Below are 21,348 nucleotides of genomic sequence, written 5' to 3' on the forward strand. Positions count from 1 at the left end.
CGATAGTTTTCCTCAATACTCTTTACATTGTAACATAAACTTTCCTTCAAAATGGAGATTGGATAACTTTCCTAATGGCGCCACCACTTTTTCACTCATGTTTACAAAAAGGGATATCTCAATGATGTAAACTATAGATACTATAACATTTCATGGCGCCATACCATACGGAAACTTTTTCTATATATTTTGTGTGCAAGGAGTGCCTTGGTAATTTTGGCAAGACAACTCTCCAGGGGTGGATTTCACAAAGGTAGTCCTAACTTAGGACTAGTCCTAAGCAATGCTAAGAGATAGGACTGGTCCCAAGTTAGGACCAGTAACTCATCCTAACTTAGGACTGGTCCTATCTCTTAGCATTGCTTAGGACTAGTCCTAAGTTAGGACTACCTTTGTGAAATCCACCCCAGGATTCACCCAGGTCGGTTTAGAATATCCACCGGAGATAGTCGGTCCTCCGAGGCCCTCATGGGAAATTGAGGAGGAGGAGGATTCAAAAGACGGCACTTTCACAAGAAGTTTGTACCACAGTTTGCCATAATACGGGGGGCACACACACACACTGAATCCCGGGGGGGGGGGGGGGGGACGACGACACACACATTGAATCCCGTGGGGGGGGGGGCAGAGTCTCATGCCACTATATAGCGAGCGATCTGGAGTGTGCCCAATTTCTACGGCCGTAATCATCTTAGTAAGCGCAGACATTGCATAGTTCAAACCATGGAGCTATAAAAAGTTGATTAAAACAGATTGTACCGGGGAACAAAATGATAAAGCTTATCATTGCTGCCACTGCTGGTTCTCAACTCATTGTTTTGCTTAAACAGCAAGGAATGCTAATCATGGCTTTTTAGTAACACCTTTATGAAAGTTGGCCCTGGGGTGTGGTGGAGGTCTGGGCTCCCCTCGATCTTCACATCGCCTGCTGCTGACTGATGAGCCCCAAACTGGCATCGTCCAGGGCAAACCGGATGCGTTTCTAAGTGGACCACTCCCGTAAGCTCTTAGGATAAAATAACATACCAAATTACCCCCTTGAGACAGCAGGGCCAGCATGGGTGTTCTTGAAAATCAATTCATTCCAAGGCTTTCCTGGGCACAGCAGCCTTAGCTCTATTGAACTGGTAGGAATAGTGCATCCTAAAATACCCCCATCCCCGGCCGGCGACTTCCCCCCCCCCCCCCCCCCCCACCAAACGACATTGCAATATTTGTTCCCCTTTCCGACAAAATGGGCTCTTTCCGTCAAAAATACGTCATATTGAAATTTGCCTGCTTTTCACTGCAATGTCGTTGGGGGGAAAATAAGCTCCCCGGCCATCTTACCTTTTGTAATGTTGTTTGTAGAACAATGGTTTTCAATGGTCAGTTCCAGCATCAAACCAAAATAATTTCATTAAAACGAATTCAAGTTCACGATTTTTCAATGTTTCGGCCTTACTCTCTAATTTTTTTTTTTTATTTTTGCTATTGCGATACAAACTATTTTTATTTCTTGCTCTCTTGATTTTCAATGAAGGCAAGTGTTTGTAATGTTGTTGGTTTTTGTATTTTTGTGACGTAGGCTAACCATGGGCTAACAGTGTTAACTTTTGCAGTAAAGTGCAGCAACTTGTGGTAGGAGATGCTCTAGGCCCGTTACAAGGATACATATTCAAACAGTGTAATCAAGTGTTTGAAAACAAGAACTAACATTCAACACAAACCACAGGGAAAGGGCACACATGGTATTTTCTCTAAGCACTTCCCATGCAACCCGGTGCACTCATTTTCCTTCCTCAATGGCACAGTGCACTATTTCCCGGAAGATTAGTAGGAATCCAATTTCTGTTCCAATGACCTTGATCGTGTGTTTACGTTCGTTGCACCCTCTGCAGCTAACACAACTCCCCATGGTACGTACCAGCAGCCAGCACACAGAGCAAGAATGTTGAATGATGAGGAATGATAACCTAATGTACAGATGAGTGCGAAGATCAGTAGCTTCCCTTTCCCCCGAGTCTGCAGACACGAACACCAATGATTGTGAAAATAACAGTCAACTTTTACCGGCAACTAATTTTTGTGTGACTCTTGTTGCAAACTCTTCAGTAGTTTCTGGTTCTACGACGTTCAGGATTCCTGCCCCACATATAGTAGGAGTTGGCTTTTGACGAAACCTCGGTAAGTTTTTCTGAGTTCTATTTTAATCCTTTCTTTGTCAATCAACCGTGAACAATTAATGAGAAGTAGAGGTTGAGTGAAGAACATCCTTAGGGGAAATGTCAAATAAAAGGCGGGCCTAACCCGGCCCTCCACCAGTCAGTGATTTTTTTTCTCGAATTGTATATTTTTTTTTATACACTTTAAACTTTCCAGCTTTAGTTTTATTGCCATAGTTTTGGAATGTTATTTTTTTTTTAAACCGAACGTTCGGTGGAATGAAGAAGATACTGGAAAGAAAAACGAAACAATTTTCCTTCTTTCCAGCCCTCCTTCATCATTTACCCTTGCTCGACTTCATCCACCAAGGGAGGGGATAGTGTCCTCCTTCACTCAATTCGTCTGGACAAATTAAAAGTCACAAAGGCAAAATTTGCGGCCTGACGTGGCAGAAGTTTATTTATAGTGGAAATTTAGTACTCAATAAAAAACAACAACATTAGTGTAGTTTAGTACCAGTTAAGTTACCACCATCATTGCCAACCAACCAAACATTATTTTGCAAAGTTTTAAAGCGACATCCGCTATACGGCGATGGTTGTTGTTAGCGGAAACGTCGACGCTAAATGGACTTGTTTGTTAAGATGATCTTCCTGTCTATGATTATAAATTGCACACATATACATTTTAAATAAATATTGTGATTCAGTAACTAGACAACAATGCTTATTCTAGTCACTGTGATATAATAAGCGGTTAGCAAGTCCTGCATAAATAGTCTAATACTGGATGGCGACCCATCGGTGCTTCAGTCAATCCGTACTATTTTTTTCTTCTTCAATAAATCGTAATTAACCTCCACAATCTACCCTCCCCGACGGTGAGGATGCAGGAGAAAAAAACAACTACAATAAACCTGAGAGTGTACAACCATGCAATAGTTCTCTTTTGGGGAGTGGTGGCTCTGAGGGGAGTCCAGGTTTGGTCTCTTCAGGAGAAAGATCAGAGTATACTGTTCGAAACGACGAGACCAAACCGTCTCTTTTTAGAGCCACCTCTCCTTCAAAAGAGATTTTACCCATTGTACCCGCAAGTTTACTATGTATAGTTACTCTTATTCTCCACACCATGCAAAGCTTCAAACACAACCATGTAATAGTTCTCTTTTGGGGAGTGTTGGCTCTGAAGAGAGCCCGGGAATGGTCTCGACGTTTCGAACAGTATACCCTGCTCGTCTTCAGGGGAAGGCTAAAGGAACTTCACGTAGCACAGACCGGATGAAGACAGCAGAGACTTGGCATCTGTCTCGGTTAAACGACACATGTCTTAAAGGCAGGGTGTACTTTTGGCAATTACTCAACAAGTTTAATGACCATGCAGTTTTACTTGGTAAAGAGCACCGGGGAGCTGTGTAACCTATTAATTATACAATAATTAGTGTTTAGAAATGACCCCAAAGTTGAAGCAATGAATTTAATGTAGTTTTAGAGAAAGAAGTTTTTTCCACCAACTACTTTAATCTGGGACAGGCTTCAAACGTGAAGCTTTTCTCAGGCTGTGTTTCAAAATGAATAGGGTATTTTGTTTTAGTCATTTTGTTTTTTACATTTTAAATGACAAAATTAAGTCAAAAATTGTTTACAGGTTTTGTATTATTGTTATGGGTATGTTCGGAAACACACGGGATACACCTGTCCTGCAAACTAGGCTTGCTTTTTGGATACCATGGCCATGCATGGAGTTATGATTCCTCCATGGATACACCAACTTACCAAGTTATGACAAACTGGTCTCTGACATTGACAATTTAACAAAAAGTATACACTGCCTTTAAACCCTTCGCTAATTGGAACCCTTGTAAAGTGTGAGCCTCCCTCATCCCCTTCGCAATAACGCACAATACCAACCATTGATGGATCGAAACTCACATTTTATGCCCGTGTTTGCCCTCGGATGAGCTCTGCCACACACCAGGAACAACCCCTCCGTTGTTCTCAAGCAAGAACTTTCCCCATTTAACGAGGACAAGAGGTACTGACACCTAGTCTCTGCTCGAGACGTTTAATACGCATGAACCGATCGCTGTGATTCACAGACTAGCGCGTCTAACAAGGATCCGATTATAAACGTCTGGTTACAAGGACTAACTGACAGAAACAGTAGACTAATTTCAAGTGATGAAACACTGGGATAGTTAATGTGAGTGTAGAGCCACCTCTGGTTTTGACCCAGTGACCTCTAGCAATCAAGGTCAATGTTGACTCTTAGTCTCTGTTCGAGACGTTCTGTGTGAACCGATCGCTGTGATTCACAGACTATAATTAAAACTACGATTGTCCATCAAGGATCCGATTACAACGTCTGGTTACGCAGACTAAGTGACAGAAACAGTAGACTAGTTTCAAGTGATGAAACACTGGGACGGTTAAAGCACGGAGGAATCTTGCTCCTAAAGTGAGTCGGCACTTTCTTGTTTTGACCTAGTGACCCCAAGCAATCAAGGTCAAAGGTGACTTAAGTCAATTGAAAAAATAAACAGCTTGGCTTTGTCTTTGGGATTTCTTTATCTTAAAGGCACTGGTTATTACTCTTGGTAACGAGCAATGGAGAGATGTTGATAGTATAAAACATTGTGAGAAACGGCTCCCTCTGAAGTAACATAGTTTTTGAGAAAGAAGTAAGTTCTCACTTAAATATTTAAATTGAATTCGAAACCTCAGCTGAGGTTTCGAATTCAAGCATCTGAAAGCACACAACTTGAACGACAAGGGTGTTTTTTTCTTCCATTTTTCTCTCTCAAATTCGACGACCAATTGAGTTGAAATTTTCTCAGGTTTGTTATTCTATGCTTGTTCAATGTTAAGATACACCAAGTGAGAATACTGGTCTTTGACTATTACCAAAGGTGTCCAGTGTCTTTAACGGTTCTATCATGATAGTTTTTTGTAAAAGAATGATCGAAAACATTATGGTTTCTCTAGAGGCTGCATTTTCTTCTCCATTTCTGGAAGTCCTTTCAATGGAATCATACTTTAGTCTATTTCGGAGCCTAAAATAGCCCAACGAAGACGGTGTGTCTCTTTGAGCACAAAAAGTCACCAAGCCTGACAAAATGCTGTAAATTTTCGTTTTATTCCCCAAATGTTTTCCTTATAGGGTGCATTACCCCCCCCCCCCCCCCCCCCACACACACACACACGCGTCAAAATGCAGTGCGAACCCTACTTCCAAATACAAAAACGTGCACGGTATTTTGCCCGTGTAAAGCTCGCGTAAAACGTCAATTGCATTCCTCACAAAGTTGAAAGTGCTGTCATTGATGACTAATAACTAGGAAATCTTCATGAGATTAACACATTTTTTTAAAATAAGTTTTCAGTTTGATCATAGCTATTTTATTTACATCATTTGTGAGCACCTATTTGGTATAATTTGCCAACAATAAATAATTGGAAATAGTTTTATTAGTAAACCTTTAATTTAAATCAATATTGTACACAGATATTATGAGTTCCATTAATAGATTATAAATACATGTATACGCACAATTTTCTTTAAGAATTAGTTATAATCATCAACGAATAAGTTAACAAAACACATTAGGTCTCATTGCAAAGTTTAAAAAGTTGCTGTGTATAATTATTTATGAGTTTATTACACTTAACATGAAATTTTACTCTTATTAATCGTTTTCAATTTTTGATGATTTGAGATCCAAATAAATTAGAAATATTCCTTAAACCAACGTGAAAGCAAAATGTAAAACTTCCATCGTCAAGTTTCTCCCTGAAGGCCGACATCAGTCAGTTTAGACACGGCTGGGCTCTTATTCTTTCCGTGGTTCCGCAGGGATCGATGCTTGGTCCACTCGTCAGTTTTACTCCGACGTCATCATCTTGACAAAGTCTTCACATGTCAAAATAATAAGAATTCAATAATTCTTATTAGGGGTTAAAATGTTATGTCTGAACTATACAAGACGGACATTGTCAGTTTTGGTTTGTGCGTAAAGAACATCAATACAAAATGACATCAAAATGATGGGATTGTAAAATGTATGTTTTACCTTCATAAGATACACGCCCATCCCCATCATGATCCGCCTCTTTAATCATCTGCCTGACGTCATCGTCTGAGAAGGTCTCCCCGTAGATGGCGCCCACTTGACGAATTTCTTCGGCACTTCAAGCAAGGCAAAAATAAAGTTGAAGAACAAATTAAAATATAAACAAATAAATAATTGGAAAACAGCGGCTTAAAGCTCAATTGTCCTTATTATATTATTGTTAACAAAAATACAGGTTTTTTTTTTTAAATAAACTTTTATTGAGTTGTTAATGATAGTTTTACTTTACAAGTAAGACAACAAATTAGGAGACAAACATAAACCAACCGCAACCCCCCCCCCCCAAAAAAAAAAAAAAAAACAACACGAGAAAAACCTTGGTACACAGGGTTTGCTGTTGTTAACTTATTAATTTAGATCTTGTATTGTAGTATATTATTTTCTTACCAAATGAAACCGTTCCCGTTTCTGTCGAACACTTTAAAGGTCTTGTCAATCTCCTCCTCCGTCATAATGACGTCATCAATTCGGCCATCACCGGACTCTTGCCTCACCATCTTCTTTGCCATCAAGGCGAGAAATTCGTTCAGTTCTATCGTATTGTTACCTATAGGAAAAGAAAAAGTCCACAAACATTTGTTCTTATTGCTAAAGGCCTACTACGAAATGGTTCAAGTGAAAACAAATTGACACACGCTGTCATCCGCCACTTAAGGGAGGAGCGACATAAGCCTTGTCCGAGGCTCTTTACGCGAGCACCGACCCGCTCTGACTTCACGAACAGCATAGATACTCTACCGCACGGCACATAACAGTACTTGATACAGTGGGGTCGAAGCATGGCTTTCAAAGTATCAACGAGGTTACAAATAAAACGACCTCGTTTTGTAACCTCGTTGGAGCGACATGGAGGAACAATTTTGTTTAGCCACGTGGTTGCTATAGTTATGTTATACCAGTTTCGGTCCAAATGTATGACAAGGGTGCACCCTACAAATAAACTGGCATAGCATATACAGTGCAACGTTATTTCAAAAACACACGAAGTTAACAGTATAGTCTGGCACCTTGTGTGCATAATTATGCGGGTTTTCTTTTGACCAAAAATAGCTTCTATGCGCAAGCTGTGACAACTTACAATTTTACACAATTCTGCCTGTTTCTCGCCAATCAAGAACACGATTATAAGCCAACTGGTGTTTTTGCTGTAATTCTGATCAGAAACAATAAATAAAATACCAACATCTGAGCTAAGATAGTTACATGTGACCCGTAATTCTGACACTACATGACTTTGCAAAATGAGGCAATTTCCTAAAAGTAAGTTTTGTACAATCATTCCCATTGTTTCCACGTATCCAAACAAAAGGACCTTGGACGATCAAAAGTGTCAAGTGAACACTGCATGTTCTGCTGACTGTGTTCCGGGAAATACAATAGTGGAAATACTATAAAAAGTGAAAACGAAACACTGAGCCTGTGATGTTTCCGTGTTGAGCCAATGGAACTTGAAATTGTTTAATTGGTTTTTATTCATTCTTTAGAGCTCAATGATCATCAGAGAGCTTATAAATTTCACAAAACTCTTCCTAACTTAAGACAAATCTTAGGACTTAGGACGAGTCCCAACCCTGCACTGTAGCATGCAGACCTTAAGATTAATCCTAAGTTTGGACAAGTTACTCGTCCTAACTCGAGATAAGACGAGTCCTAACTCTTTGTGAAATCGACGGCAGTCACAGAGAAATATTTCCATCTGTGAGTTCACAAGTTCTACCAACCCTCCAGAGCTAAGTTTCAACCTGCGCGCTAAGTGATTACTTTTATTAAAGTCCATACCAGTACACTTATGAAACCACCAGAACTAAGTTTCAACCTGGAAGCTCACTAATTATGATCTTACTAAAGTGATTAATATAAGAGTGATTTAACGCATACCTTCCCAAAATCCACAAGTTGAATGCATGCATGGTGGGTGTACTAAAAACAGTGGTTGGCAATTAATTTATCATTTCCCCAAAACAACATTGATGTAACTTTATTAATAATGTTATTTTAATTAACAGTCCAAACAAAAACTCTTTGTTGACGCTTGTAATTGTTGTTGAAAAGACTTTGGCACATGATGTTGTTTGCACTCTGGACGCTTAGCACAAAGCTTGATTAGATTTCCTAATCCGCTCAGCTATGTTTGGGATGGGAAGGATTTTACGAATATCAAGCAGAATTAGTCTCTGCTTAAAACGTTTATATCAACTTCAAGCTTTGAAACTGTTACAAGTTACAATATGTATGGCGTGTCGTTGCCGAGCACTGGAATTAAGCTATGGTGTTTCTGGGGCCAATTTCATTGAGCTGCTTAAGCAAAAAATTGCTTAAGCAAGAAAATAGCTCGCTTATTTTACACATGTTACTGGCCCAAATTTCATGCCATATACATTGATTGTGACTGGTATTTAGCTGTTGTTTTACTTAGCATAACAATTGAGTGGAGTCTTGGCCGGTAATCTGATTTTACTAAGCAAGTATTTTTTTGCTTAAGCAAAATTTTGTGCTTAAGCAGCTCTATGCAATTGGGTCCTGATCAGCAGAGTGTGGGTTCGAGTCCTGGTTGTGGCAATTCTGCCTTGAGCAAGATTCTTTGCAATAGGTGTGCCCTTCGGATGGGGATAAGTTCATGTGCACCATGGAGTTTGTGGTGCAAGACTCCCGACCATTAACTTACCATGGAAGAGTAGCGGGTTAGGCCTACCCCGGTTCTGTTTCACATAGCAAGCACCATTGCTCACATGTTTTCTCATAAAAAAATATTTGCAAGCTACAAGGAAAGAGTAGGGGTCCCATGTGTTTCTTGTTCACCAAGCACCCGTGTATGTGTACCAGGTTTCTTCAGGTTTGCAAGACGGTGATAACGTTCACTTGTGAGGCATGTTTCATGCTATAATAAGATAATGTGACTGCATTCTCGCTTATGTGTTCACTCGGTTTTTGTTTAGTAAAAAGAAGAGAATACTCAGTAAAAATAATAAACGTTTTACCATCTACGTCTGCCTCTTTAATCAGTCCCTGCAGCTCCCTCTTTGACGGGTTGAGTCCAATCGACCTCAGAACCACAGCCAGCTCTTCGCATGTTACAGTACCGTCGCCATCTTTGTCGAATATTGAAAATGCTTCTTTAAACTCTGGTGAGAAAAAAGGGAAGAGGAAACAGAAAAATTATTCATCACAATGGTTGTTTCCGTCCGGGTCCTAAGCCCGGACCAATGGCATTTTGTGTGCAAATCTAAACGTATACATGCCTACAATATACACCAGGAACATTCCAAAGTGGTGGACCCTCATAGTCAGGCCTGTATATTATATACTTCGTTTTTGAAAGGGCAAGGGCACCAAGGCATTTTCTCCTCGGTGAAGGGCACCCTATGAGGAAATGTAAATTCTACTGGAGCATTTCAAGTGCACCAAGGCAATGACCACTGGAGGCAATCGCCTTCCGTTGCCTCGTGAAGCGTACAGAATGGCATATTTACGGCATAAATTACAGAATATAAGTTTTTTCTTTTAGATGTGGAAAACAAAAATGGGGGAAAACACACGCACGGCTACAGGGACCGAAACTCTTACCGAGTGCAAGATTTTGGTTCGGAGCTCGAAGCGGGGTCATCAATGTGACATGCAGGCGCGAAACCACTTAGCCAATAATATACCAAAACACTTAACTTTTGTTGTAACAAAGTTCCACTTTACGAAACTCCTTTTTTATCACGAGTAATAATACCAATAAAAAAATCTCCATTTATGAAAAACAATCTATGGCGAGTTCAGTGAGGGTTCACAGGAATTCGTCTTTGTTTGGTTGAATTCCTCAGATTCAGTGACCCTGGCCTTCTTTGTCAACGAATAGATTGATTTTTCTTTGTACACCATAAAAGAAAATTGTTGCAAACACTTTTAACAAAAGTTTATAACTCACCGGAAAAATGCTGTCACCGAGGTCCCGCGTCTGGCCATTCATAACAAATAAAATAAAAATTATTATTGTTATTATTTATTTTGGGCAAATTCGCACAAGAAATACAGAGAAGTACAAGTATATAAGAATATATATAAACACAAAATCCATCTACAACATAATAAATTTTAAAGCAATCTTAAACAAGAGAAAAAATAAAAAACGAAAAAATAGCAGACAAAAGGGGGCATGCAGTTAACTTGTGACTTGGTTTGAATTGAGCAAAAAATACTAAGTTACTTGATTTGAACAAAAGTGAACTGTGCTTGGCATGGGTTGTCTTCTTGGTTAACAGTGCACCAAGATTTCAGAAGGTGGACTGAAAATAGACCTTACAAGTTACAAATACACTCTTTCAACTTGTAAGATTTCTGTTTTACATTAGGTCTGTTTTGTGCTCTGCTCTTCAAAAAGAGGTGGGTTCGCTGCATACTTTTGGTTGGGTGTTGACAAAATTGACATGAGTCAGTGACTTGGACTAAACCAAGCTTACCCCTACTCGTAAACCAAGCTTCCCTAAAATGTCATCTACACCCCCTTACCTCCCCTCGTTTACCCCTACTCGTAAAACCAAGCTTCCCTAAAATGTCATCCACACCCCTATACCTCCCCTCGTTTACCCCTACTCGTAAACCAAGCTTCCCTAAAATGTCATCCACACCCCTATACCTCCCCTCGTTTACCCCTACTCGCAAACCAAGCTTCCCTAAAATGTCATCCACACCACTCACCTCCCCTCGTTTACCCCTACTCGTAAACCAAGCTTCCCTAAAATGTCATGTACACCCCTTACCTCCCCTCGTTTACCCCTACTCGTAAACCAAGCTTCCCTAAAATGTCATCCACACCCCTTACCTCCCCTCGTTTACCCCTACTCGTAAAACCAAGCTTCCCTAAAATGTCATCCACACCCCTCACCTCCCCCGTTTACCCCTACTCGTAAAACCAAGCTTCCCTAAAATGTCATCCACACCCCTTACCTCCCCTCGTTTACCCCTACTCGTAAAACCAAGCTTCCCTAAAATGTCATTCACCCCTATACCTCCCCTCGTTTACCCCTACTCGTAAAACCAAGCTTCCCTAAAATGTCATCCACACCCCTCACCTCCCCCGTTTACCCCTACTCGTAAAACCAAGCTTCCCTAAAATGTCATCCACACCCCTTACCTCCCCTCGTTTACCCCTACTCGTAAACCAAGCTTCCCTAAAATGTCATCTACACCCCTTACCTCCCCTCGATTACCCCTACTCGTAAAACCAAGCTTCCCTAAAATGTCATCCACACCACTCACCTCCCCTCGTTTACCCCTACTCGCAAAACCAAGCTTCCCTAAAATGTCATCCACACCACTCACCTCCCCCGTTTACCCCTACTCGTAAACCAAGCTTCCCTAAAATGTCATCCACACCCCTTACCTCCCCTCGTTTACCCCTACTCGTAAACCAAGCTTCCCTAAAATGTCATCCACACCCCTTACTTCCCCTCGTTTTCCCCTACTCGTAAAACCAAGCTTCCCTAAAATGTCATCCACACCCCTTACCTCCCCTCGATTACCCCTACTCGTAAAACCAAGCTTCCCTAAAATGTCATCCACACCCCTTACCTCCCCTCGTTTTCCCCTACTCGTAAAACCAAGCTTCCCTAAAATGTCATCTACACCCCTTACCTCCCCTCGTTTACCCCTACTCGTAAAACCAAGCTTCCCTAAAATGTCATCTACACCCCTTACCTCCCCTCGTTTACCCCTACTCGTAAAACCAAGCTTCCCTAAAATGTCATCTACACCCCTTACCTCCCCTCGTTTACCCCTACTCGTAAAACCAAGCTTCCCTACAAATGTCATCTACACCCCTTACCTCCCCTCGTTTACCCCTACTCGTAAAACCAAGCTTCCCTAAAATGTCATCCACACCCCTCACCTCCCCTCGTTTTCCCCTACTCGTAAAACCAAGCTTCCCTAAAATGTCATCCACACCCCTTACCTCCCCTCGTTTACCCTACTCGTAAAACCAAGCTTCCCTAAAATGTCATCCACACCCCTTACCTCCCCTCGTTTACCCCTACTCGTAAAACCAAGCTTCCCTAAAATGTCATCCACACCCCTTACCTCCCCTCGTTTACCCCTACTCGTAAAACCAAGCTTCCTAAAATGTCATCCACACCCCTTACCTCCCTCGTTTTCCCCTACTCGTAAAACCAAGCTTCCCTAAAATGTCATCCACACCCCTTACCTCCCCTCGTTTACCCCTACTCGTAAAACCAAGCTTCCCTAAAATGTCATCCACACCCCTTACCTCCCTCGTTTACCCCTACTCGTAAAACCAAGCTTCCCTAAAATGTCATCCACACCCCTTACCTCCCCTCGTTTACCCCTACTCGTAAAACCAAGCTTCCCTAAAATGTCATCCACACCCCTTACCTCCCCTCGTTTACCCCTACTCGCAAAACCAAGCTTCCCTAAAATGTCATGTACACCCCTTACCTCCCCTCGTTTACCCCTACTCGTAAAACCAAGCTTCCCTAAAATGTCATCCACACCCCTTACCTCCCCTCGTTTACCCCTACTCGTAAAACCAAGCTTCCCTAAAATGTCATCCACACCCTTACCTCCCCTCGTTTACCCCTACTCGTAAAACCAAGCTTCCCTAAAATGTCATCCACACCCCTTACCTCCCCTCGTTTACCCCTACTCGCAAAACCAAGCTTCCCTAAAATGTCATCCACACCCCTCACCTCCCCCTCGTTTACCCCTACATACCCCCCTATACTCACCATGGCTATCATCAGGCCTTGCCTCACCAGAGCACAAAATCCTCACCGACCCGCAGCTGCACCCCAACTGGCCCTCAGCTGCACCCCAACCGGAATAAAACCCACGTCTTCCTTTTCTTGTTCACAGAGGTGAAGAAAACTCCCTGAATATTAATCCACTAAATCGGGCATGTCCATACAAAAGATCCTTGCATTCATTGTAACAACATGCCCAGCCTTGGACAAACCACGGACAAACCCTACTTCAGCGTGCGTTGACTGCATCATAATGAAGCGTGTTGTCCATACTAGCTAAAACTTAAAGGCAGTGGACACTATTGGTAATTGTCAAAGACCAGTCTTCACAGTTGGTGTATCTCAACATATGCATTAAATAACAAACCTGTGAAAATTTGAGCTCAATCGGTCATCGAACTTCCGAGATAATAATGAAAGAAAAAATACCCTTGTCACACGAAGTTGTGTGCGTTAAGATAGTTGATTTCGAGACCTCATGTTCTAAACTTGAGGTCTCGAAATCAAATTCGTGGAAAATTACTTCTCTCTCGAAAACTATGGCACTTCAGAGGGAGCCATTTCTCACAATGTTTTATACCATCAACCTCTCCCCATTACTGGTCACCAAGAAAGGTTTTATGCTAATAATTATTTTGAGTAATTACCAATAGTGTCCACTGCCTTTAAAAGTCCATTCTGGTATAGAGACTTGTTGTCAACACTAGATCAGCTTTCAAAGCTCACAATAACCTGAAGAGGAAATGACGGGCTAAACTGTAAGTACCCGAGCAAGGTAGTGCTGCACGTACGACACATCAACGCTTCTTGCTCATCATCCGACCAGAAACTGTAGTTTTTTAAGGACGCGGAATAAAACCCAGCGCTGACGAGAATGCAACTGAAGTTAAGCTTTGTTTGCTAACAAACACTTCTGTTTGATATGCGAACTGGTGTAAGGGGATAGAGAGTGTGTGTACTTATTATATTAAAATATTCATTCACTCTGGTCGAAGGAACTGTATGACATTATCAAACATTAGTTCAAAAAAAAAAAGGTAAGTTGTTGTTGGAAGTGCCTAAAAGTGAATAAAGAAAAGTAACATCTTTTAGCGGAGTTCGAATTGGTAATCACCAAAATGTAATTTGGAGGTCTCGAAATCAAATTCAAATATTTAAGTGGAAAGTTACTTCTTTCTCGAAAACTACGTTACTTTAGAGCATGGAGGAATAAGAAGCCATTTATCACAATGTTTTATACTATCAACAGCTCTCCGTTGATCGTTACCAAGTAAGTTTTTATGCTAACGATTATTTTGAGTAATTACCGATAAAGTCAACTGCCTTTAAATATTGTTAACCCTAAACCCAACTTTCCCATATCTTATACAGATAAACAGAAACATCATGCCTACCTACAGATCAACCGCAACATTCTACCTGGCTCTCATCGTGGTGTTGATGACGAGCTTTCCCTACCGGGCATCGGCGCTTCCTCTCCCCCGGGCCCATCCCTTCAAGTGCCCCATGAGATGCCGATGCTTCGTGGTATCTCAGAGCCAGTCTTCTGCGTCCAGGCTTCTTCAAGAGAACATGGCGATGTATAGCTGGCGAGATGGTGACATGGCCGTGGGTTGCTGGGGGAGAAGAGATATCCCAACTGAAATTCTGCCAAGTAAAAACAATATTTTACATTAAAATTGATGTGTTTTGATAACATAATAACTATAAAAATATCTGAACCACAAGAGATCTTGCTGTCAATGCTCTGACCCCCCCCCACCACCGGACACGACACACCATAATAACAAAACCAACAAGTTGATGTCACTTCAATGTCACAATTGCAAGAACTTTATTTCAGAGACCCCAATGTATGACGTCACACTCTTTAACACACTCTACACACGTCTGGGTCAGAATTGACCCGGAGTCCGTGTCCAAATGTACCCTGACCCATTACAGAGTCAGGTTGATCCAAAAACTCGTAAAAAAAAAACCAAAAAAAAAAAACGCCTTTGAGTTTCGACGACAAACACTTGTCATGGTCATGGGTATAGAATTGTACCTTTGATATAGAACTTGGAAACACTTTTCATGGCCATGGGTATTTGAATTGTGCCTTTGATATAGAACTTGGCACACATTCAGAATAATTGGTCATGATTTTGAAAATGAAAATTGTTTTTCTGTCTATATTTTTCCCCAACTGCGATGGCCGTATCACGACATACTCTGACTATGTGCCAACTTCCTTGTTGTACCAAAGTCACAATCACCACGCAGCCCGTCGATCGTTGAAATGTGTCAACAATTTTGTTTTCCGCTGACGCTGGAATTGAAACTAATAATGAAACATTTCGGCTGTTCAATCAGTGGAGAAGATGGAACCTTTCCAAGTTGATGAACAATTTAAAGTTTTTAACTAGATTTTTTTTTAACTATACCGAAAGAATGTTCAACTCGGAGCCTGTCCGACCTTGTAGGTTGACATTTGACCCCGTGTGAGTCAAAGGTCATGGACGGGAATGTACCTGACGTGATAACCGCACATCTTACATGTGTTCTTTCAATAAAATACTCGAAATATCTCTGGGGTTACGCACGCATGGAGAAGATAAAAACAAGTTTTAGGGGAAATACTGAGAAAACATAACAATTTACGAATATTCAAAGAATTGTCTGAATTTGAAGCATGTACAACCAAAGTGACATCACATGTTTACAACTTGAACCACATACACTTGGCCCAATTTAATAAAGCTGCATAGCAGGAAATATTGCTGAACAAATTTCTACTCAGACAAAATGAGTCTAGGATAAAGTCATAAAAAGTACATGTGACATTCTGTTTGGCATGTTAACCTAATTCTGGTAAAACATGCTAAGCTATTTTCTGCTAAAGTAACATCCCTAAAATTGGACATAGGTCTTTTTATGCACACATCAGCTAAATGGAAGACCATTTAATGGAAATAACAGCACATCATTTTTATCAATTTATGAAAAATAATAATAATACCAAGCATTTATAAGGCACTGTACAAAATACCAGAGCGCCTAACAAAGGGGCGGAGTGGGGGGAGGCGAATGGACGAAAATTGTAAACAAGAAAAAGAAACAATCAAACGACTAGCCAAGAAAACACATTAGAAAGAGGAGAAAGTCTAGGTAGGTTGTGAAAGTGAAGAAAGTGGCCGCATCAAACTTCAAGTTGTTGAGCTGTTAATTTTTCACAAATATTATTTGTATGGTAATACAATAATGTATGGTCACTCACTTCTTCCAGGGTGACGTGTAAAGTTTGTTTTCAACTCTCGATAAGATAAAGTTGCTCTTTTATTCCAGATGCCGACTTTCTTTTCCTACTCGGTGACAGCCCACCAAATGGTGATGACGATTTTGACGTCACAGACCCGTCAGGGGAGTCGGACACGAGCCATTATGACGTAGACATGAGGATCAAAAATATTCCCCATGGAGCATTCAGAAATGCGTCCGGGTTAAGACAATTGGATCTTCGCGGCAACAAGATCACCGGCCTCCAGCCCGGAAGCTTCGTGGGATTGCAATTTCTTGAGATTCTGTCACTGAAGGACAACCGTTTGAGGGCGCTAGATAGTGACGCATGGTGGGAACTTCAGAGCATCAGAAGTCTCATCCTGTCTGGAAACAATCTCCGGAGCCTTCCGGAGCAAGGATTCATGAACAGCACCGGATTACTCAAACTGGATCTCGGTGGTAACCTGCTCGAAGATCTCTCACCAAGGTCTTTGAGTTGGCTCTCTCAGCTGCAATTCCTGAATCTCTCTTATAACCGTCTGGTTCAGGTTCCGGGAGGCCTGTTTTCGGATCTTGTTGAGCTCCAGGAACTTTATCTGGATGGCAACAGACTTGAAGACATACCATTTGGACTCTTTGATCAGAATTCCTTACTGGAAGTTGTGTCTCTTCGGAATAATAGACTTCATCGCATTCCGGAGCTCATTTTCTACCGTCAGGTCAACCTGAGGGAACTGGATCTATCCGGTAACCACCTGATCGAACTGGGTAACTCAGCCTTCGCGACGGTACATGCCCTCCGCTATTTAGACATATCACACAATATCATCGAGGAATTGAATAATGGAACCTTCCAGAACTGTTCGAATCTGACTAAGCTAGACGTCAGCTTCAACAGGATCAGGGAAGTCAGGATTGGTACTTTCGGGAAGATACCTTCTCTCCAGGAACTCATTCTATCGAACAACAACATATCCTCGATTACTCCTGCCGCCCTAGCAGGCTTGAGAAACCTTGCCGAGTTAGATCTTACCAACAATGCACTTCGGCACCTGCAAGCCTATACGTTCTACGGACTCGAAGAGCTGATCTCATTGCAGCTTGATAACAACAGTGTGTCACAGGTTGAACCAGAAGCTTTCAGCGTTGGCCTCTTCAGCTCCTCCTCTAAGCTTACCTGGTTGTACCTCAGGATGAACCTCATCGGTAACTTGACCTCCAACATGTTTCAAGGTGTACCGTTCCTTAAGATGTTGAACCTGGCAGACAATAAGATCGACACCATAGGACCATCTGCTTTTCGTGGACTAAGAAGCTTGACTTCCCTGAGTCTCAAGGGAAACCACCTCTGGAGTCTCGAAGAGAGAGCCTTCTCAGGGATGGTCCGCCTGAAGAACTTAGACCTGAGTGGCAACTCTCTACATCGTATCGATGCGGGCGCCTTCGAAGGACTGCGTTTTCTGCAGGATCTTAACATGGAGGAGAACGAACTTGACGAGACAACCGCTGATTGGCTGGTGGGTCTGACGTCACTCTCTCAACTGAATCTGAACCGTAACCGGTTTGCCAGGTTACCACCGTTTGTGTTGACGAACCTACGGAAGTTACGTCAGCTGTTTTTGGCGGGAAACATTCTCGACACTTTCCGAATCCCCGAACTCGATCGGCCGGTCGGGTTGTCTCGACTGGACATTGCAGATAACAACTTACAGACGATAGAGGGCAGTTTGCACGAAATACTCGAGACAGACAGCTCTGTGACCATGTTTGGAAATCCTTGGAATTGTGACTGTGGACTGACGTCAGACTTGATGGAGATGACGTCACTCGGTGTTCAATTTGAAAAAGAGAACATCACAATGTGTGAAACTATCGCGGGAAAGCAGCTTCAAAATATAGAGGTGACTTCTGCAATATTATTTAGCAATACAACTTAAAATCAAACAGGCATAAAACAATATTTTGCTTGCACAAATTATACACACAAACCAGTGTATAATTCTTGTGCAAAAAGCAAAGTTTGTACCTTTCTTTCAGTGATTAACATTCCCCTATTGATGGTAAGGCTTACAAAAAAAATGGAGACCCACGACAACAAAAACCGGTCTCGTTATCAAAACAAACAAATAAAATACCTATCTTAAAATGTTTATGGTTGTCCAACCGCCACGAGTACATTTTTAGACATGCGATGTGTAATACTATTATTTATCATCATCAAAGTTATTGTTTTTAACATGAATCAAAAATTAGTGCTCAGTATTTTCAAACATAGCCCATTGTAAATTGAACAGACATTAAAGTTTTTTTTCAACGTAAGACAAAGTTACTTGTTACAGAACTATAAAAACTTCAAGACTGATCGTTCATTTTGAATTTCTTTAATTTTGAACCACTGTTTGTTCATGATATTAATCTCCACATTACAGACAAGTCTTTTGCTGACCGAAGCAGCTAGCGAACACGAGGCTCGTTGTGGGTCGGAGCTGAGGGTGGCTCCCCTCATAGACAGGACCGCGGCTCGGCGGCTCGATGACTCCACGGACTCCCAGACCGCTGCTCGTGTCGTAAGACGATGCAAGATCCCTGCAATGTAAGTGTTAAAAATCCCATACTTTCTGATTAGTCTGTACTTTATCAAGGACACAAAAAGATGATCTTCTCGTATAGGGAACTCGGCAAACTCCCACAAGGGGATATGAACACCAAGCTGGCAACAGCCAATCTTTAACGTCTATGAATTGCACAAATCAAGAAGTTGTAATCCAGTTTAAACTAGACGACAAAACATGTACTTACTCTAGTCAATGTGAAATCAGCGGTTAGCTTGTAGGATTTGAATCTACAACCTTGTGATTGCAAGTCATGCAGTCTAACCACTTGACCGCGGTGACCCAGTGCTCATGTTTGGCACATGAGAACGAAGGACAATACAAGAAAAGGGAAAACAAAATAAAGAGTGGGGTGCTCCATGCAAAGTGATTAAAATTTCAAAATAAGGCGGTAAAAAATCTGGGCTATAGAAAGGTTGATTGTGTACCCTTGATTCAATCTCTAATGAAACCAAGTCAAGTTCTTACAAACTTGTTTTTCTGCCCGCTTTTCCTAAAAAGTGTCGCCAAAGATAACGGGACTTGGCCCTGGCACGGCATCGTCTGGGACACAAACACGGACACGGCTCTCTGCAATGCCGCCCTCATCGGTAAAGATTGGGCAATCACAACACTGCGCTGCCTGCAGCCGATAGAGGGCGAGCTGTCGAAGATGCCCGGTTTCTTCGACGACATCGTGAGGCGGGGAAAAGACAGCCTCATCATGGCACCGCATGGTCTGACGGTCCGACTCGGCAAGAGTAGACAACTACAGGACCGTGAACCAGGCGAGAAATCCTACCACATCATGAATATTCATGTCCCTGCGAACGACAGAGGATCTGGTTTGGACCGGCCCATTCTGCTTCAGTTTGTCACCATGGCTACTGTGACAAAGACAATTACCCCAGCATGCATTGCGGACTCCCCACTCAAATCCAAGAGGGCGCTTGTCCTGGGATGGGGAACAAAACGAAAACAGACACGAGAAATCCTCCAAAGTTCCCGGATGAAACTGGACCCATGTGACTTCACAAATGACGTCACTGACACTGCCATTTTTTGCGGTGTCCGAGACAGAGGGAAGCCAATAGAGTTTTCGATGGAGGGCAATATGGGTGGAAACTTGGTTCTGAAGAGAGGGCGTGGGGACTGGGTACTTCTGGGTATAGGGTCTAACATGACCCCAAAAGGTCGAAGTGTTTTCGTTGATGTAGGCAAGTACGCCAGCTGGGTTCACAAGAAAACGGAAGTTCGATGAGGAGACTAAAATAATAGAACGCATGAAGTTATGACCAATTCAAAATCATGGCTATAGGCTATGGCTTTGACTTAAGATTCATGTGCTTTCTGTGCCGGTACATGGCTTAAGATAGGCAGACTGAGCCTAAGACAGGGGTGTGGTTTCGAAAAGGGACAATTAAAAACGTTTACATTCTCAGTCGAATGCTGAACAATGTATAAATTAAAATTACGCCCTCTGTCGACGTAGCATAATAAACTCTTACCTACGCATTGGATTTATGCCTGGCATGGGAGTAGAGGGTACCCCTAATGTTTCCATACTTTAATACATTAGTTTTCTGTTGTACATAAGTTATCCCCTTTATATAATTCTCCAAGCACTAAACTAAAACAAGATAGAGGCGATTGGGGTTACCCCATGCCCAAAAGCGGCACCAAAATAATGTAGATTTTTGCAAAAACAACCTTTGGAATCAAGTCTAGAACCTAGACGCTCAGTATGACCACATTATGTATGTACATGTACTACCCAAGTGGGCTATTTATTATAAGGCATGTTAGAAGTAAATAAAGGCTGACCAGTGAAGATGATTTGGTTTCAAAAAGTATTTATAACTATAGACGATGTGACCTCTGACGTCACACGAAAACCATAACATGATTCGCGCGCATACCGCCGGGCAAAACCTTTGTGTTAGTGGCAGCCAGCTAGAAAGTGTATGCAATCTTACCATGACTATACGGGTGTTTTTGCCCGGCGAAACATGACTTATACAGTGTTTTTTCAACAGAGGGCGGTTTGAATGTAAACATAGGTCACATCGTCTATATAAGTAAACTTGCGGGTACAGTGTGCAAAATCTCTCTCGGGAGAATTGTTGGCTCTGAAAAGAACTAGCGTCCATGGGATGTCCGCTCTAAGGTGATTTCCCAATATGGAAAATAAACATGGGCTGTAGGATGATGATTCAAAAGAGGGCGCTATCACTAGAAGTTCGAACACAGGGTGCGTTCGTTAATAGCTTCCCTGGGTCGACCCCGGTGTGTGGCGGTTTTTTTTTTCCAGGACGAACGTGTGCAGATGATTACCCACGTTCGTCCTGGGAAAAAAAACCCACCATACACCGGGGTCGACCCAGGGAAGCTAAACGAACGCACCCATTGTTCGCCGTATGTGGGGACAGAAGCTCTGGGGGGGGGGGGGGTCACACAGAATCTCCTGCCACACCGGGCTATAGGT

The 21,348-nt window shown here is 42.0% G+C and overlaps 2 protein-coding genes across 3 annotated transcripts; one reads left to right on the forward strand and one right to left on the reverse strand.

Annotated features, from left to right (window-relative positions):
• Positions 1-1,904: 1,904 nt before the first annotated feature.
• On the forward strand, positions 1,905-20,694 carry LOC139953815 (uncharacterized). Of its 2 annotated transcripts, none has more exons than XM_071953384.1 (5): positions 1,905-2,166; positions 14,383-14,665; positions 16,339-18,173; positions 18,702-18,865; positions 19,386-20,694. In XM_071953384.1, the coding sequence occupies exons 2-5, from the start codon at positions 14,398-14,400 to the stop codon at positions 20,122-20,124; spliced, it is 3,006 nt and encodes a 1,001-aa protein (XP_071809485.1). In that variant the 5' UTR covers positions 1,905-2,166; positions 14,383-14,397; the 3' UTR covers positions 20,125-20,694. The 2 variants fall into 2 exon arrangements, with proteins under 2 accessions (XP_071809485.1, XP_071809486.1); XM_071953385.1 differs by lacking the exon at positions 1,905-2,166 and adding an exon at positions 13,662-13,943.
• LOC139953816 (neo-calmodulin-like) lies at positions 5,358-10,226 on the reverse strand. The gene is given in 6 exon segments (XM_071953386.1): positions 5,358-6,051; positions 6,212-6,327; positions 6,659-6,818; positions 9,250-9,393; positions 10,185-10,196; positions 10,199-10,226. Coding segments are annotated over 6 exon segments (489 nt in total). The 3' UTR covers positions 5,358-6,022.
• Positions 20,695-21,348: the final 654 nt, after the last annotated feature.

The sequence above is a fragment of the Asterias amurensis genome, chromosome 22, assembly GCF_032118995.1.
Source record: "Asterias amurensis chromosome 22, ASM3211899v1".
Taxonomy (NCBI): domain Eukaryota; kingdom Metazoa; phylum Echinodermata; class Asteroidea; order Forcipulatida; family Asteriidae; genus Asterias; species Asterias amurensis.

What these genes read in the sequence shown, in the direction of transcription:
- LOC139953815 (XM_071953384.1), top strand. Translation starts at nt 14,398, where the DNA reads ATGCCTACCTACAGATCAACCGCAACATTCTACCTGGCTCTCATCGTG. An exon ending in AGCAGCTTCAAAATATAGAG is followed by an intron (nt 18,174 to 18,701) that starts GTGACTTCTGCA and finishes TCCACATTACAG; the next exon opens with ACAAGTCTTTTGCTGACCGA. An exon ending in CGATGCAAGATCCCTGCAAT is followed by an intron (nt 18,866 to 19,385) that starts GTAAGTGTTAAA and finishes TTTCCTAAAAAG; the next exon opens with TGTCGCCAAAGATAACGGGA.